At 31.5% G+C, this 19785-nt stretch overlaps 1 protein-coding gene across 2 annotated transcripts; it reads left to right on the forward strand.

The window, feature by feature from the left end:
- The first annotated feature begins 837 nt into the window (after nucleotides 1-837).
- On the forward strand, nucleotides 838-19200 carry LOC139527327 (SEC14-like protein 2). Of its 2 annotated transcripts, XR_011665324.1 has the most exons (13): nucleotides 850-982; nucleotides 4952-5021; nucleotides 5340-5383; nucleotides 6048-6204; nucleotides 6745-6842; nucleotides 7157-7232; nucleotides 7536-7616; nucleotides 10919-11002; nucleotides 12935-13041; nucleotides 14204-14343; nucleotides 17111-17277; nucleotides 18019-18393; nucleotides 18648-19200. XR_011665324.1 is itself a non-coding variant. In XM_071322691.1 (12 exons), exons 1-12 carry the CDS (start codon nucleotides 929-931, stop codon nucleotides 18153-18155), a joined length of 1215 nt encoding a protein of 404 aa, XP_071178792.1. In that variant the 5' UTR covers nucleotides 838-928; the 3' UTR covers nucleotides 18156-19200. The 2 variants fall into 2 exon arrangements, 1 of the variants encoding a protein (XP_071178792.1); XM_071322691.1 differs by having other exon boundaries at nucleotides 838-982; nucleotides 18019-19200.
- Nucleotides 19201-19785: the final 585 nt, after the last annotated feature.

Raw genomic sequence — 19785 nt, forward strand, 5'->3', positions numbered from 1 at the left:
AATCAATATACAGTTATTAAACGTAAATGCATTTTAATATAGGATGTCATTTAAAAGGAGGGTCATTTTTATATAAAATCTCGCAAAATTATGACCCATATTTTTGTCACATCCCCGTATACCCAATAATAGGAAGTTACCCCCCCCCCCCCCTTTTCACATGTCTCTAATTTGACTAATTTGAGTCAGCATTTCATGTTACGTGTTTTTGTGAGAGTAGTGGTCCTGAAAATCTTCAAAAATTGAAATTAAAAAAAAATGAAGATAAAGAAGATAAAATAACAACTCTGTTAAAAAATGACAATGCGTTTGATGTCAGCATCATCCCCATGATTGTTTTTTTTTTTGTCAAATAGAGAAGAGTGATTTAGGTGGCACGGTAGTATTTGCATTCCCGAATTTAGGTACTTATAGGTAAATGTATCTAAACAGTGTGATTGGACAAAAAATACGGTATCAACTGAACATACTTTCCCAAACTGAGGGATGAATCAGGTGTAGATAAATATGAAATAATTTACATACAGATGGAAATGATTTTTTGAGAATTTTTTTAAATTTTGTATTCACTGCACCGTAAAAGACCTAAAAGTACTAGTGGCCTTAGGTTTTTAAAAATGATCAAAAATAGCAAAAAAAGTAAACGGTCATGATACATTATTCAAATTCATTTCTGAATAGTGAAATGAAAGTACTTCAGTTAACTGTGAATGTAGAATTTTTTGCAGTGTTAGAAAGTGGTGAAAATTTTAAAAAAGACTATCATTATCCCTTATGGGCCAGGAAATACTACCGTGCCACCTTTATCCCGGTTTTACACAACCGTCTTTGTTCCGTGTGTTAAAATTATTTCAGCCGGAAATGGATACAAATATCAACACAGTGTGTTTGTGACAGTTTAACATATTGAAAAGACTTACATTGTAGAATGAGTGGTCATGTTGGTGACCTAAATGAGAAACAAGCAATTGCATTACAGAAAGTAATTATTTAATTTCGCTGAATATATAGGAGTTTATTGTATTGCCCCTCTTCATTTCTCGTTCACAGACACTGGTCAATAAATTATCTAATAAATTTTTAATGTACAAAATGTATCATGTTTTCACATTTTTGTTAGACTTTTATTCAAGGAGACATTCATTTTAGATCCATGTTGATTTAGTTCATTTTGAATAAAGAAAAACCAAGTAAAGCAACATTTTTCGCAGTAACTTCATACACCATGTACACAGGTACAAAATATAAGGTTAAGCTTACAGGAGTAATATACCCTGTCCCAGTTTCACAAACAAACATAATGTTTGGGATTATACATCGTACAGTATTTAGTTATGTGTCATGTGATTTACATCATCACATGACCAAAATGTATGGATTATGTCACTACCAATATGTTCAATACATGTTGAGCAGATGGGTGAAAAAGTTTGATGCTATACTGCATGGAGTACACATATTCGGGATGATAAATATATTAAGGTCTTGCGTAATTGATGATCATGTACATGTAGTTCAAGAAAGGTACTTACTTTCATGTATTGAATTTTCCAACCGAGAAATATGTGCAGATACAGACAAATTAACCTTAAGCAGAATTGGCTTTGCTCATACATATGTACATGTAGTTGAAGGCCGTAGGGTGACCTATAATAGCTTTTAGTTTCTGTTCATTGGGTCTCTTGTGGAGAGTTGTCTAATTGACAATCATATTGCGTCTTCTTTTTAGATTTCTCATCACTTGGAGTCCTTCGGCGTTCGGCGTCTGTCGTTAACTTTTACAAAAATCTTCTCCTCTGAAACTTCTGGGCCAAATTAACCAAACTTTGCCACAATCATCATTGGAGTATCTAGTTTAAAAACTGTGTCTGATGACCCCCCAAACCAACTAAGATGGCAGCCATGGCTAAAAATAGAACAAAGGGGTAAGATGTATATTTTGGCTTATTACTTTAAAACAAAAGCATTTAGAGCATGGGACATGAAATTTTCAGATGAATTGGACAATGGGTTGTTGGGTTGCTGCCCCTGAATTAGTAATTTTAAGGATTTTTTCCATTTTTGGTTATAATCTTGAAAATTATTATAGATAGAGATAAACTGTAAACAGCAATAATGTTCAGCAAAGTAAGATCTACAAATAAGTCAATATGATCAAAACGGTCAGTTGACCCCTTAAGGAGTTATTGCCCTTCAAAGTCATTTTTACAATTTTTTTGTAAATTTTTGTAATCTTTTACAAAAATCTTCTCCTCTGAAACTACTTGACCAAATTTTACCAAACTTAACCACAATCATTATAAGGGTATTTAATTTTAAAAATGTGTGCGGTGACCCAGCCAACCAAACAAGATGGCTGCCATGGATAAAAATAGAACATAGGGGTAAAATGTAGAGTTTGGCTTATAACTCTGGAACTTAAGCATTTACCAGTCAGGGGACTTACTGATAAGTGATTTTTAAATCACTTATTTGAGTAGCAAAATTGAAGTTTTGTCACAAATTGTGATTTTGTAGTTTTACCAAAATTTTAAACACATAGGTTTTTATAATATCTTTTCATTAATAAAATTGGAAAAAATGAACTTTTTTCTTCTTTTACATGTACATGTATGTTGCAAGGTTTATGCCTTTGATGCTATCATTTATCTGAAAATTCTATTTTAGTTGAAAAAATGCTATAATAATGGCTTTACATAATAAACTCATACTTTCTTAACAGATTTTCCCCAGCAGTGGGAGTATTTTTCCTGTAAAGTTCATCAAGGTTTCATCTTTCAGATTATGTAATAAAATTCTACTGTTCCTGATAAAAATTTCACTGTTCAGGGGTGTTGAAATTAGTGGGGGTTATTAAAATAATGATACTTAAAGAAGTGATTTGTGGGAAGGAAATTGATGTATATATGATACTTAACAAGTGATTTTTATGTCATTATCCTAGATTCAGTACAAGGTCATCACCTGAAATGACCTGGTCATCCTGGACAACACAGATGTTGGTTCTGATAAGTTTAGAAACATAATTACAATGTAGCCCCTGGATCATTAGTATTCTATATTTAAAGCTATAATAAAATTCAATCACTTCTTCTAGTAATTAATTTGTACTACTTAAATAGGTGATTATTAAAGAAAGACAACTCTTACTTCCAATCTGTATGGAAATAATGTTACTTAAATGAGTGATTTAGAAAATCACTCATTTAAGTAAGTCCCCTGACTGTTTACAGCAAATCTTACGAGGTTAACTTGTTTATCAAGTAAATATCTATCTGCCCTGAAATTTTCAGATGAATTAGACAACTGGTTGTTGGGTTGCTGCCCCTGAATTGGTATTTTTTAAGGAATTTTTGCCGTTTTTGGTTAGGCCAACTAAAATTAATTAGTAGATTTTCATCCAAATTTTTGAAAAGAATGGGGCGGGTGGGAGGATTTTATTTTTTAAATTTTATTTCATATGAAACCCATGTGACGAGTTCTTCATATCGCAGGGTATACGCTAGTGGAAAACAAGCTTGTATAATGAATATACATGCTGTATAAGGAATCCTACACTTTTTTTTATACTCTTAAATAAAAATCCCTGATTGGCAACCACTGTTATACATGTAATTGCCGCTTTAGAAACCTATTTATAGTATACATCAAAAAGAAGAGAAATGCTCTCTTCAGTTGGACTATACCTACGCAAAATTTATTTTGCTTTCTAAGCAATGGTTTGTAGTCCCAATATAATCAATAAAATGTATTGGTACAATTGTATGCAACACAAGTATTATGAGTACAGAATAAAATGTAACCTCAGTGTTGAAAGTACAAATGTAATTATGATGTAAAACATGAACTTAACCGAAAAATAGTTATTGTTTAATGACTAAATTGAGGGTATTGGGACAGTTACAGAGGGTGTTTGCTGTTTGTCAACAAAAACAATAGCCAATGGCTTGTTATAATTAAAATGCGTGTTTGTCGACTTTTCTTTTTCTCAATATACGGTCATAAATTAAACATGTGCTTGTGTCAATTTCTTTAATCCAGTCATGTTTTTTGTACCAATTTGTTCTACGATTCTTGCGCTTTGGATATCATTCACAGTCCAAATTTTCTGACACAAAGTCATTGTATTAATAAAGAAAAAAACACTGTTTTCGATTCACTTGTGACTACCGCAATTTGCGTTCAAGGACAATACGTTTTACTCGTAACTCGAATATTTTATGCCCTTCTCGTTATCAATCTCTATTCTCGATAGATGATGTTGTCATGATAGAGCAGCAGAATATGTCGCCTTAATCATTTTCGTTAGATTACTCGAAGAAATACAAAAACGAAATTTGAAACAGGAAGTTTTGAATGAAACGAAATTATTGATGGTTCCCGCTAACGGACATGAACAAAATCCGGAAATCGTATTTTTGTTAAATTAAAAAAAATCGGGGGCAGGACAATTTCAGAGGGGCGGGCGGGGATGAAAATCTAGCAATTCATTTTAATTGGCCTTATTATCTTGAATACTATTACGATAGAGATAAACTGTAAACAGCAATAATGTTCAGCAAAGTAAGATCTATAAATAAGTCAACATGACCAAAATGACCAGTTGACCCCTTAAGGAGTTATTGCCCTTTATAGTCAATTTTTAACAATTTTCATTAATTTGGTAAGTTTTGGTAAGTTTTTACAAATTTTTTTCCTCTTTAACTAAAAGGCCAAGTTTATTACAGATAGAGAAAATTGTATGTAGCAAGAATGATCTACAAACACATCACCATCACCAAAACACAATTTTGTCATGAATCCATCTGTTTCCTTTGTTTAATACATTTGTACAAAAACGTATGCACATAGACCAAGTTGAGCGACACCGGCTCTTAAGAGCCTCTAGTTTTTATCCTTGTAGAATGTATGCTTATACATTATAGTAACTTAAAATTGTAATTTTTTTCAGTTCAAAGAAGCAGTTTCAGATTTACTATGTCCAGAACAAGATGATTTCTACCTACTGAGATGGCTAAGAGGTAAAAATATATTAAAAAAAAGAAAGAACATTTGCATGCTTTCAGATACTTTTCATTCTAATTTTTTTCTTGATTAAATTATATCTGATTAACTCTTTTTTTTATCGTTTATCTCAAAGAAAAAACATGGTATGATTCAATGATTCAGTTGGTACACTTGCTTTTTAAACAGATCAGTTGTTTTAGAATGAAAAATGTATATTGTGATTAATGCTGAAAGCATCAAATTTAAAATAAATTTTAATGAATACAGTGTTGATAGATTGGTAATAAAATTTCCATGATTATATATACATTTGTATTTATGTATTATTTCAGCCAGAAATTTCGATTTGAAGAAGTCTGAACTCATGTTTAGAAATGTAAGTTACCTTTTAACCATTCATAAACACTTTTTAAAATTTGTCATACTTTGGGCCTAGTAAAATAATAAATTTTTTGATTTAGAAATTTGAATTGTTACTGTAAGTCTTGAATTGGATGAATGGAACAATTTCTACATATTGGACAATAATTTGTGTAAAAGATTCTATTGTGTGAACATTGCTACTTTCTTAAGCTGATAAACATTTATTTTTTTTCTCTTTTTACACATTCTTCATGTTTATATATTTATGTAAAGGTTAATTTTTATATATTGTTTGTAAATATACTGTCCTATCTTCCAACTTTACTTTAAAAGAGTGACGAAAGATACCAAAGGGACAGTCAAACTCAAAAATCTAAAATAAACTGACAACGCCATGGCTAAAAAAGAAAAAGACAAACAGACAAACAATAGTACACATGACACAACATAGAAAACAAACAACACGAAACCCCACCAAAAACTAGGGGTGATCTCAGGTGCTCCGGAAGGGTAAGCAGATCCATGGTTGTAAAATGATTCTTTTTTTAGTTTTTGCAGTAATAATACACGAAAAATATTCTGATTTTACAGTATTTAATCTGTGTGTTTATTGTTAGAAGTTACTTCCCAGCTGATACTTTATAAATTCAGTGATAGAAATTGTATTATTATTTTAGCATATTGAATGGAGGAAGAAAGTGTCAGCAGATAAGATTTTACAGGACTACACAGAACCTGAAGTTTTAAAGAAATACTTCACTGGAGGTCTGCATGGGTTCAGTAAAGATGGCTCTCCAATCTGGATCGATCCATTTGGAAATATTGATTTAAAAGGTAATACCAGGTTAGGTCTCACTGTCTGGTTATAATAAATTGGCTGTTCAATATTTCAAGTTTTTAATCGCCCAGATAATTATTAAAAGAAAAGTTGTGAGTTTTTTTGATAAAGAAAATACAAAATCTGAAGTCAGCAACAAATTTTAAAAATATTTGGATACCGTATAGTGGGTTATTTCCACGGGATGTAAATTTTCGCTTTTTTTCAAGGACAGAACATAATAGCCAAAATAAATTCAGCCAATTTCAAAGTGTACCTTCAAAGGTATTGATAAAAGTTTTGAATCCGCCAAAATATTTCGTATACCATGTATAACTTATTCAAGGTAAATGGCGAAATTTTACACCCGCGAAAAATAACCCGCTGTACGGTATAACAAACATCAAATACCGACTATTAAAGTTCGAGACTAGAGACAGTCATATGAATGTGTGGCTGGGTTGATGAAGTATTTTTTAAACATGTCAGCCCCCCTCTTTTTAACCTTATATATGTCATTTGTCACTGTATGTATAGAATGCCTTCTTTATTTTCAGGTTTATTGAGATCAGCCAAAAAATCAGATGCTGTTCTGAGTAAAGTTTATATACTGGAGAAGTTATACAGTGTGATGTTCAAAGAACAAACACAAAAGGTAACATAATACATTAAATATAAAAATAAGAAGATGTGGTATGATTGTCAATTAGACAAATCTCCTCCAACATTGTCCAAAGACTAAATGGGATAGAAGTTTATAACTGTAGGTCACAGTACGACCTTCAACAATGAGCAAAACACATACTGCATAGTCAGCTATAAAAGGCCCAAAAATTACAGTGTAAAAATTATTACCTCAATCAATTACATGCAGAAGCAGTATAATTGGTCTTGTTGAGAAATAATACAAGATGTCCATTGACAAATATTTGACTATGTATACGTATTAGTAAGGTGTATATTTTGTAGGTGGGTTCTAGAGTAGACCAAGTGGTAGTTATATATGATTTAGAGAACTGTAGCAGGAGACATCTATGGAAACCTGGTGAGTATATGCTAAAAGACAGAAAATTGTATGTTCAAGCTGTAGAAATATACTTTGGGAAAGATGGAGAAATACTTAAATGTAATATAATTTCCATTGAAAAAAATCTCCAAAAAAGATTTTAAAATTATTTGGCTTATGACCAGTGATCTTTTCTTTGAAACCTGTAATCATTAGTAATTAATTTTTAAGTGAGTAATACTTGATCATACTTGTAAACAGAAAAAGTAGTGTTAATTGGCAAATGTGTGATAAGTTTGGTTTTAATCTACTAAGGCTCTAGCTTTATTTTCCTATTTTTAGGTCTTGATTGTTTCTGTGAAATAGTTGCCATGGTTGAAGATAATTATCCTGAAACTCTTAAAATAGCTTTTGTTATTAATGGTAAGTAAAATGCATTGTTTTATTAGTTATAATATAGGTAGACGATTGAGTGGTCTAAAATCTCACGAAGATTTTGTCCCCAACTATTTCAGGCGCGTAGCTCCCTATACGCTAACATGCAGTTGCGTGCACATCGATTCGGCATGCAAAAAAAAAATGGCAAAAAAAAAATTTATAAATTGAATGTTAAAGGAAACACCTATGTTGTCACTTTTTAAATTGATGAAATATCATTAAATAACGGCATTTGGTTTCAAAAAAAAGTGTTCTTGGAGATTATGACAAAATCGGACAGTAACTTGTATCTTTTACAAGATTTGAATTTGTAATACTCAGTCTATGTAGTTTTTGGAGCACATTTTACAGTTTAGGGTTCATCAGTTTGGAATGAGATGTACCAATCGGCATTAGAATTATCAGAACCCTTCGATATCGTTAAAAATATGCCGAGGCGATGTGGTCGACAGACTACCAGAGCCAATCACCCTGCAAACACGCCAAAACAGTATTGGAAAGTCTCATTATTTTTTGCGTATGTTGAAAACGATCAACAATGAACGACGACAGTTACTAGCATTATTGCATATTCATCGGCATTTCAGTGTGAATATTGACAATTAAAGAGCACATTTTACAGTTTACGGTTCATCAGTTTGGAATGAGATGTACCAATCGGCATTAGAATTATCAGAACCCTTCGATATCGTTAAAAATATGCCGAGGCGATGTGGTCGACAGACTACTAGAGCCAATCACCCTGCAAACACGCCAAAACAGTATTGGAAAGTCTCATTATTTTTTGCGTATGTTGAAAACGATCAACAATGAACGACGACAGTTACTAGCATTATTGCATAATCATCGGCATTTCAGTGTGAATATTGACAATTAAAGAGCACATTTTACAGTTTACGGTTCATCAGTTTGGAATGAGATGTACCAATCGGCATTAGAATTATCAGAACCCTTCGATATCGTTAAAAATATGCCGAGGAGATGTGGTCGACAGACTACCAGAGCCAATCACCCTGCAAACACGCCAAAACAGTATTGGAAAGTCTCATTATTTTTTGCGTATGTTGAAAACGATCAACAATGAACGACGACAGTTACTAGCATTATTGCATATTCATCGGCATTTCAGTGTGAATATTGACAATTAAAGAGCACATTTTACAGTTTACGGTTCATCAGTTTGGAATGAGATGTACCAATCGGCATTAGAATTATCAGAACCCTTCGATATTGTTAAAAATATGCCGAGGCGATGTGGTTGACAGACTACCAGAGCCAATCACCCTGCAAACACGCCAAAACAGTATTGGAAAGTCTCATTATTTTTTGCGTATGGTGAAAATGATCAACAATGAACGACGACAGTTACTAGCATTATTGCATATTCATCGGCATTTCAGTGTGAATATTGACAATTAAAGTAATAGAGAAGTTTGTTTCTGCCTAGACCCGAAGAGCAGATTTTGGACAATTTTGAGTAAATTCTGTATCACAAATATGTGAATTTAAATGTGCGTATTATTATGCGTTTACCTTTATGCATTGGCTAGAGGTATAGGGGGAGGGTTGAGATATCACAAACATGTTTAACCCGCCACATTTTTGCGCCTGTCCCAAGTCAGGAGCCTCTGGCCTTTTTTAGTCTTGTATTATTTTAACTTTTAGTTTCTTGTGTACAATTTGGAGTTTAGTATGGCGTTCATTATCACTAAACTAGTATATATTTGTTTAGGGGCCAGCTGCGGGAATTTCTCGTTGCATTGAAGACCTGTTGGTGACCTTCTGCTGTTGTCTGCTCTGTGGTCGGGTTGTTGTCTCTTTGGCACATTCCCCATTTCCATTCTCAATTTTGTTGTTTATGTATTACTCTATTCAGAAGATTTATTAATAGTTTTACATTCATAAATTTTTTATAAGTCCTATCTACATATAACTCCTCTTTTAACCGTCCTATGACCGAAAACCGAAAAAGAAAACATTTTTCTGCATAAAAAGGTCCCAAACATTTTTCGCCTCGCTCGGCTCGGCAGAAGTTGCTTGCACAATATTTCTTTCTAGCTACGCCCCTGTATTTTGTATTGCTATAGTTACAAAACTGATGTTTAAAAAGCTCCTTGTGAATATATTTAATGAACAAAAATTTTAAACTAAAATAGATATCACCAAGCATGCAATTAAAAAGCTTATGTGATTCTTAAAGATTATCGTATGTCATCTCAACAGGATTTATTTTCTCGCTTGAATTGGTGTTGTTTATCGATATTTTACATATGAAGACGTTATTAATTTCATTGACAACCACACATGCACCCTTAGTTTCTAACAATAATATTTAAAAACACTCTAATGTGCTGATAAAGGAAATTATCAGTCAGTATGATCAAAGAAAAATTTCAAAAAAAAAGCGATATACTACGAATATATGTAAAAGCAGAAGTAAATAAAAAAAATACAAAACTTCAAAGGTTGCCAATAATTGCTTGGATTCACTTCATTTGAACTTTTGTGGATAGTTCTACCATACCCAATCCCTTTATTTTTGTATAAGATGAACTTCCACTTCATTTTGTTTCTGGTTGACAGTTGTAATACTGCATCTTCTTATTTTTACAATAAGATAGGAACAATACATTATGGTACCCATCAAGTGTTTGATAAACTCATAAAATTGAGAATGGAAATAAGGAATGTGCCAAAGAGACAACAACCTGACCATAGAAAAAAACACAACAGCATATACTCAAGGATTCTTATGTATTAGTAAGGTGTATATTTTATAGGTTTCTATTAATATATATCCTATATATATAGTTATAATTGACTTTTGTGTTTATTCAAGGATTCAAATTTTCTATGCCAGATGGGTATTTGGTCTTCAAAAGACCCATCAGTGACACTTGAATAAAAAAAGTTTGTAGACCAAATAAAGTACAAAGATGAAAAGTATTTTAGCAAAGACATAGTTACTGTATTAGTTACTACATACTATGCATTATTGCTATTTTACAAAATTTTCCTTTGATCGTACTGACTGATTTCCTTTCTCAGCACAGTAGAGTGATATGAAAAATTATCTCTAGAAACTAAGGGTGCATATGCCCGTTGTCAATGAAATCAACAACCTTGTCATAGGTAAAATATTTATAAATAGATTATCATTGGTCATCTCAACTTGATTGCTCTTCTCACTTTCGCCTTTCTGGCTCAAGTGAGAAAATCAATCTCGTTGAGATGATCGACAAAAATCTATAAGTACATATTTGATAATGATTGCTTTCTTTTTTTAGCTCCAAGAATATTCCCTGTGATATTTCATCTAGTCAAACCATTCCTTGCTGAAGAAACTGCCAAAAAAATACACATCTTTGGAAGTAAGTGGTTTTATATTTCAAACCAAGAGGATAAGGATTTAATTCCTCAAGAACCTGCTTCAGGAAAAAAAAACACCTGCTCTGTCAAAAGACTGGAAAATTGTTTGTGAAAAATTTCTGTGTTGTAAACAACCTCAGTTTCTACACACAGATTTTTTGGGTGAAGATCAATTTGACAGCAACTCAACAAAACAAGTTAACTTAAAATTGATGTTAAGAAGTTGCTTACACCAAGTTCATAGGTTACATATACTGAGTTCAGTGGTCACTTAAACCTAGTTCAGAGGTTACATAAACCTAGTACAGAGGTCACTTTAACTTAATTTAAGGGGTTACATTCACCAAGTTTAGAGGTTACTTATAAATTTCCTAAAACTGTTTCTGAAACTTTAGGATATATTTTGTTATTAGAAAGAGTATAAATAACTAACATTCATTTGCAAGGAGAATGTCTTCCTTTGAACATGTTTAAAGAAGGTAAAGATACTCCTTATATATAACCCATTAATTCTTAAAATGCTACATGTAAATTTGTACCACCATGGCAATCATATTTTTATTCACAGAATATTTTCCATTTACATGTCAGAAATCAGCATATTGACAAATCAACTGGTGCTAAAGGAAAATAACTCAAAATAAACTAAGTTGTATTAGTTTGCTAAAATTATGGAGTGACATCTTGAAATTTTATTAAATCTTTATAGAGACATTGGAACGTTGAAATGTTTGCTTATTGTTAAGGTTGGGTCAAACATGAACTGAACCTGTGATCACTATTAAAATTTCTATTTGGAAATGTATTTCACAATGCAGTTGAAAACTTTTGCTTAAACATCCAAAATTTCTCATTTTCTACTTCGTCTAGCAAACTGTAAGTTAAGCATAAACTTATTGATAAAGATAGTTATCAAAATGATACTGACTTAGGAATTATATTAAAAAAAAATGAATTTTAGTTTGTGTCAATTTTAGTTTGAAGCGTAGCTGTAATTTTTTCTGCTTGCCTTCTACAGGATTGGCACACATAAAACAAATCAACTAGACCAAGCAATTCTATGTTGCTTAAGGGATATTTATCTAAAAATGAATAATGATGCTTGCCTCAATCATATTTGTATTGCCATTAAAACTGAAAGCTTTTAGTTTTGAGGGGAGAATTGATTTCTACCACCAAGCAGCTTTTTATTTGTACGCTGAGTATTGCTTTTTACATGCATTTAATGGCTTAACCAACCACAATATAATTATGAAGCTGGAATTAGTAACAATTTTCAGTACAACATTGTTATGAAGGATGTGGTTTCTCGTTGAATTTTACTGTACCCCAAAAAATAAATGAATCCACAGTATTTCTAGTTTCCTGTTGTGCTATTGTCTCAATTGTTCTATCCTTTCTATATATGTGAAGATAGGAAAGTATTCAGACATATTTTATATAAAGTTCATGGGAATAAAGTTAGTGATCAGCTTTGTAGAATAATGTTGCATACAAGCTGTTCAAATTATATTTTAAGATTTTTGGTGCATGATGATAAAATGTACACTTGTTTTAAGATAATAAAATAAATGTATATCATGTTAAAAAAAATCCAGAAATAAAAGCAACGATAATTCTTTTTAGACCTCTGACAAATCATGATAGGGACATTTTGACGACTTGCGGTAAAACTTTTACTAATTTGTCTCTATCAGTAGCCTAAAATGACAATGCAATGTGTTGTTCGTTCACTTTTTGAATATTTTTCTCTATTTGAATTCTTCAATTAGTTATCCTATAAATAAATAATAAAATGAGTCTGTGACTTTGTGTGTTTTCTTAATACTATACATTAGTTTGAGATATACCATTATTTTTTTTATCCTTGGATTTGACTGGCCTATCAGAAATACTCATTCTAATAAGTTATATTATTTGTTTCTTTTTTTAAGGTAATTACAAAGATGAATTGTATAAGTATATAGACAAAGACCAATTGCCTAGCCACTGGGGTGGAACTTCTGTAGATCCTGATGGTGACCCTAAGTGTAGTTCAAAGGTAAGGTCTTTTTTGTGGCAACCAGTGTTCTAGGATTTTTTTGGCACCTTGACTTACCACGGGTAAGATCAATAAAAAAATTACTTACCCACATCTAAAAGTTAAATCCGCCAACCAATGCGGACGGCGCAAAAAAAACGATTTCTTACTAAATTTGACAAATATGTTATAGTTATTACTATGTCATTTATTAAGAGCTATAATAAATGCAACTGTAAGTTTATTTTCCTCCGATGACAAGAAAAAAAATCGTTTATGTCCCGATTTAAGCACCAGTTATCAATCCGGATTTTCCGATTTTACCGACACCGTGACCGACTTTTAGAATGATAGGAGAAGAATGTGGTCTCTTTTGCGCTTGATTACACCTAGTAAACGAGTGCTTGAATAAAAGCGCCGATAGACATCGACAAAATCTTCGATCTTTTATCAAAGTTTTTTCTCGTGATTTAATAAAAATAAAAAGCAGATATGGGAAAATTGAAGAGGACCGGGAAATTTCAAGAGTTTTTCGGCTTCCCCGAACTTGAAAATTGACTTACCACCGGGTGACAAAGGCTAAAAAATGACTTACCCTTGTCCTAATCCACTTACCCCGGGTAACGGGTAATGGGAATCCTAGAACACTGGCAACCTATTAACATGAATTGACTTATGTTGATCCAGGTATTATTGTATATGTCAAAATGAGATCTCTTGAAACCACATGGTCAACTAGTTGGAACTTGTATTAATTCAGAGGATGACCCTAAGTGTTGGTACAAGGTACAATCTTTTGTAACTGCATGCTCATTAGGGTGGTATCCTGATGGTGAATATAAATGAATGTCAAAGGTAAGATCTAGTTTAGCCTCCTACCAATTTTGGATAGAAGATGTGTTGACCCAGATGGTGACCCTAAGTTTAGGTCAAAGACTAGATTTGTTTTAGTTAATATGGTATTACCTAATGGGATGGAAGTTATGTTGATGCAGATGTGGACCTTGAGTAAAGGTCAAGGTTGAGATATGTTGAAGCTCATAGTTACCCTACTATTCATAATAAAGTGATTGTAAAAAAAATTAGAAAAGCTAAGTAAGTTAATAACAGTAAAGAATCTAATCCATCAAAGTTCATACAGGATAGACAAGTTATGACCCTTGACAATTTTATTATTTTGCAGATCTGCCCGGGAGGAGTTGTGCCAAAAGAATTTTACAGGAAATATGATTTAGAGGCAGAGAATTTAACCTCAGTAGAAGTGGGGAGAGGATCTTCTTTACAATTAGATTATACTGTCAAAGTTCCTAATTGTATTATACGGTAAATAGATATAAAAAGATATGGTTTGAGTGCCAATAAGTCAACTCTCCATACACTAGTTATAATTTATTAAAGTAAAAAACTTTTGATATAAATATAGAAAAATGTGTGTTTTATCATAATTACAGCTGTAATTTCTCTATAACACCTTGTTTGTGTTTGATAACATTTTTTTCAACTTTGCCAAATAAGGGGAGATAACTCAGATAAAGTACTTTTTATAATAGAAAGTGTTATGAATTTACCTATTTTGATATGTAGCAAAAAAACAAGTTCGGTATCCCCTTTTTTTCTTTTTCTTGTCTGAAAGCATGTTATAAGAGCAATCTTCTTACATTTTATCTTAAAGTTCTGATAGTACGTTTTCTTTTTATCACACAAAATTTGATTTTCCATGCATATTCTATACAAAATCGGACAATTTTGCACAACCTGCAGCGTGAAAAAAAGTCTGGTGACCAATACTTTTTAATATATTTTTGAAAAAAGCATGATAAAAACTTCATTAGCTCACCTGGCCTAAAAGGCCATGTGAGCTTTTCTCATCACTTGGCGTCCGTCGTCGTCCCTGAAATTTTCAGATGAATCAAACAAACCATTGTTGGGTTGCTGCCACTTAATTGGTAATTTTAAGGAAATTTTGCAGTTTTTGGTCATTATCTTGAATATTATTATAGATAAAAGATAAACTGTAAACAGCAAAAAAGATCAGCAAAGTAAGATCTACAAATAAGTTAATATGACCAAAATTGTCAATTGACCCCTTAAGGGGTTATTGTCCTTTAATGACAATTTTTCACAATTTGTTCATCATATTTGCTAACTTTAAAAAATCTTCTCCTCTGAAACTACTGAATGGATTTGGTTTAAAACTTAGCATGGTTGTTCCTTAGATTATCCTGCACAAAGTGTGTGCTTTGATTTTTGATCCGTCAAAAAACATGGCCGCCGTTACTTAAAATAGAACATAGGGGTCAAATGCAGTTTTTGGCTTATATCTCAAAAACGAAAGCATTTAGAGCAAATCTGACATGTAGTAAAAATGTTCATTTAGGTCAAGATCTATCAGCCCTGAAATTTTCAGATGAATCAAACAAACCATTGTTGGGTTGCTGCCACTTAATTGGTAATTTTAAGGAAATTTTGCAGTTTTTGGTCATTATCTTGAATATTATTATAGATAAAGATAAACTGTAAACAGCAAAAAAGATCAGCAAAGTAAGATCTACAAATAAGTTAATATGACCAAAATTGTCAATTGACCCCTTAAGGGGTTATTGTCCTTTAATGACAATTTTTCACAATTTGTTCATCATATTTGCTAACTTTAAAAAATCTTCTCCTCTGAAACTACTGAATGGATTTGGTTTAAACTTAGCATGGTTGTTCCTTAGATTATCCTGCACAAAGTGTGTGCTTTGATTTTTGATCCGTCAAAAAACATGGCCGCCGTTACTTAAAATAGAACATAGGGGTCAAATGCAGTTTTTGGCTTATATCTCAAAAACGAAAGCATTAAGAGCAAATCTGACATGGAGTAAAAATGTTCATTAGGTCAATATCTATCAGCCCTGAAATTTTCAGATGAATCAAACATCCAATTGTTGGGTTGCTGCCACTTAATTGGTAATTTTAAGGAAATTTTGCAGTTTTTGGTCATTATCTTGAATATTATTATAGATAAAGATAAACTGTAAACAGCAAATATGATCAGCAAAGTAAGATCTACAAATAAGTCAATTTGACCAAAATTGTCAATTGACCTCTTTAGGAGTTATTGCCCTTTAAAGACTTTTTTCACAATTTGTTCATCATGTTGACTTACTTTAAAAAATCTTCTCTTATGAAACTGCTGTATCAATTTCAGCCAAACTTAGGCTAAATGAGTTTCAGAGTTTCAGAGTATCTAGTATAAATTTTATATTTCATTTCCTTGTATGTCAAGAAACATAGCTCCTATGGCTAAAATAGAACATAGGAGAAAATGATTTTTTTTTGCTTTTGAAGAAAATAGGATGATTCAAAGAACATTTAAATAAATTGAAAAGCCAAAATAATCATTGATAAGAGATTAAACCAAAAAAATTCAGGTGAGCGATTCAGGCTCTTGAGAGCCTCTTGTTTTGACAAGTTATCAAAAAATTCTATAAATTTTAATTTAAAACTCCCTAGCCACCTTAAGACAGGTGCAAACAATTGCAGCGGAATTGTAGAGTTTCAAAGTTAGTTTCTTTAAAATTCAAAATTATTATTATGCCCCACCTACGATAGTAGAGGGGCATTATGTTTTCTGGTCTGTGTGTCCTTCCGTTGGTCCGTCCATCCGTTCGTCCCACTTCAGGTTAAAGTTTTTGGTCAAGGTAGTTTTTGGTGAAGCTGAAGTCCAATCAACTTGAAACTTAGTAAACTTGTTGCTTATGATATAATCTTTTTAATTTTGAAGCCAAATTAGACTTTTGACCCCAATTTCACGGTCCACTAAACATAGAAAATGAAAGTTTTTGGTCAAGGTAGTTTTTGATAAAATTGAAGTCCAATCAACTTGAAACTTAGTACATATGTTCCCTATAGTATAATCTTTCTAATTTTAATACCAAATTAGATTATTACCCAATTTCACGGTCCATGGAACATGGAAAGGGATAGTGCGAGTGGGGCATCCGTGTACTTTGGACACATTCTTGTTAAAATAAGAAATAGAATGTGCTGCACAAAATTTAATGATACATTGATTTTATAAATTATAAATTTAATGTGCATTTTCCAGATGGCAGTTTTCCACCGAGGGTTTTGATATAGGTTTTGGTATATATAGGAGGACCAAAGATTCCCGACAGAAGGCTGGTGACATGGAGGAGGTATTCCCCTCCCAGAGAGTCAATAGTCACCTGATACTAGAGGATGGTAGTATTGTCTGTAGTAAGGCAGGGACTTGTAAGTTTTAATATAAGTACTGTAAATTCAGAAATTATTGTAATGTTTTATTATTGCAAAAATTTGAGACAGGGTTGTAAGCGCAACAATTTAAAATTGCATTTTGAGTTTTTTTTTATGTCAATTAATGGGGCTCATTGGTATGAATTGATTTTTTTTTTAAATATAGGATTTCGCTATTTTTTTCTATAAATGAACTATCATATAATTAATCGAAAAATAAAACAAAAATAGGCCTTTCATTTGAGCTCACAATCTGCCTTCAAAAGAAGCATGCGTTTTTGTGAAGGTACTTTTTTTCTGTTGATCTAATAAAAGAAATAAAGGTAATATTGAGATAAAAAAAGAACAAAATTACAGAAATCGCCCAATTTTACAATTTTTTTTATCTAAGGACAGTTTATTTGAATAAACCAGTTAAAAAATAGGTCACCAATGAGTTAAAAAAATATTTCAATTATAATTTAAAAAAAAATGGAATTTTTGTACCAAAGGGAGATAATATTTGGAGCTGTATGAATGATATAAACATTTAAAAGTCCTCTGGGGCCAGAATGAACAGATTATATATAATCTACAACTCAAATGTTGAATTGTAGTGTGTAATCAATTTTCAAACCCAGTCTTGTTAAATTTTGTGTAATTCAATCATAATGTTTAAGCCATGTGCATACATGTACTTAATCTATGTATTCTCTGATTTTCCCTCCAAGATTAAAACTATTGTAATATTTATTTCAGATATTATAAGATTTGACAATACTTACAGTTGGACCAGGAGTAAAACAATCAGATATTTGATAGAAGTTCTGGAACCAGAGGATGGCTATAGTATACCAGGGTCATCAAGTAGTCAGTCTTTATCAAGCCAGAATTAGTGGACTGTAACTTATTTCACAAATAATCTTACAATGACAATTCTTAAGTGATATAGTTGACTCCTCTTAAGGTGGTACCAAACACCTAGACTAAAATAAATTTGGCACGTTTAATTTTCTTAAAATTTTGACAAAATATTTACTTTGACCTTTCGACAGATATATAAAAATTTCAACCAACCACTTTCTTGGAAAAACTTTGAACCAACCACTTTCTTAGAAAAATTTGGTTGGATATGTAGCAGTTTGACAAAGACTAATTTTTATCATTGAGAAGCTTAATATTTCCTCAACAATACAATGTGATTAAAATGTTTACCTGATTTTTACAAAGTTATCTCCCTGTAGTGTTAGGTACCGCCTTAATTGCACAATACTTCTGAAAAACCTTTAAGAATAACTTTAATTTTAAATTTTATAATAATTGCATAATATCTTTGACATTTTGGTTATGATATTAAGAGAAATCCTCTGAATTGTTTTGTTCGAAAGTTTCTTTGTGAATAGTCATATGATATGATGTTAGTTAGAAGTTAGATGAAGTGTTCCAGACAATTATCAATGTTAATACTAAAAATATAATAAATCACAAATTCAAATGTTAAGCAAAGTGAAAATTTTCACAATGCAGTACATGTATGTAAGAAATATTTGTTAAGAAAACCACAAAATCAAACCAACATAAAAATGCACTTTTTCCTCAATCAATAAAAATTTAACTAAATAGATGTTCATACTTTTTAAATTAAAATATGGTTTAATACATCAAAATGGTGATGGAATCATTTTCAAAATATTTGATTGTCTCGTATTATCAGTATTATTGTGTAGACTGACTGCCTAGCTGTAGTGACACATTGTTATTATTTAAATAGTTTTCTTGTATTGTTGTTGTCTGCATCACACTTGCACAAATTTTTCGACAAGTCATAGACTTGTGTCCTGCTATTTTAATTTTTTATTAGTGTGATTTTAGGTTTTGCGACCTAAAACATGGACATTGCCATTTCTGTTTTAATAAATTATTTTGAGAATGCCGGCAAAACATTTTGTCCAAGGAATACTCTGACATACATTTTGTGGTTATATTTGGAAGAGGTTGACAAATTCTTCAAAAATGTTTGTAATGACATTATTGTGAAATTACGTTTATGAAAATATTATCTTAAGACTTTGACTTGAAAACTTGAAAAAATTGACAAAGATTTCATTTTAACTGAGGGTTCATAATACAACTTGATAATCTTAATTACATTTCATTAGTTCTGAACTTTGAAATGCGATAAATCAAAAATCCATGACATATTAAGGGTTCATAATACAACTTAATAATCTTAATTACTTTTCATTAGTTTTGAACTTAGAAATGCAATAAATCAAAAATCCATGACATATTCAATTAATATTTTATTAATATTTTGTATTCTTTATATTATATATTCTTTCAACAATTTTGTGATATTTATGTTTTATGTTTTGAATAGTTGTTTCAATCAAAACAATGTTTTGTAATGTTTTGTAATGTTTTGTAATGTTTTGTAATGTTTTGTAATGTTTTGTTATGCATCATGTTGATTGTTAATGTCTATAGAGCTTTTGATTTAATTGAAAAGCTGTATTTGTTATTTAT

This window comes from Mytilus edulis, chromosome 6, assembly GCF_963676685.1.
Source record: "Mytilus edulis chromosome 6, xbMytEdul2.2, whole genome shotgun sequence".
NCBI classification, from domain to species: Eukaryota; Metazoa; Mollusca; class Bivalvia; order Mytilida; family Mytilidae; genus Mytilus; species Mytilus edulis.

What these genes read in the sequence shown, in the direction of transcription:
- LOC139527327 (XM_071322691.1), top strand. Translation starts at nt 929, where the DNA reads ATGAGTGGTCATGTTGGTGACCTAAATGAGAAACAAGCAATTGCATTA. An exon ending in CTGAACTCATGTTTAGAAAT is followed by an intron (nt 5,384 to 6,047) that starts GTAAGTTACCTT and finishes TTATTATTTTAG; the next exon opens with CATATTGAATGGAGGAAGAA. An exon ending in TCAAAGAACAAACACAAAAG is followed by an intron (nt 6,843 to 7,156) that starts GTAACATAATAC and finishes TATATTTTGTAG; the next exon opens with GTGGGTTCTAGAGTAGACCA.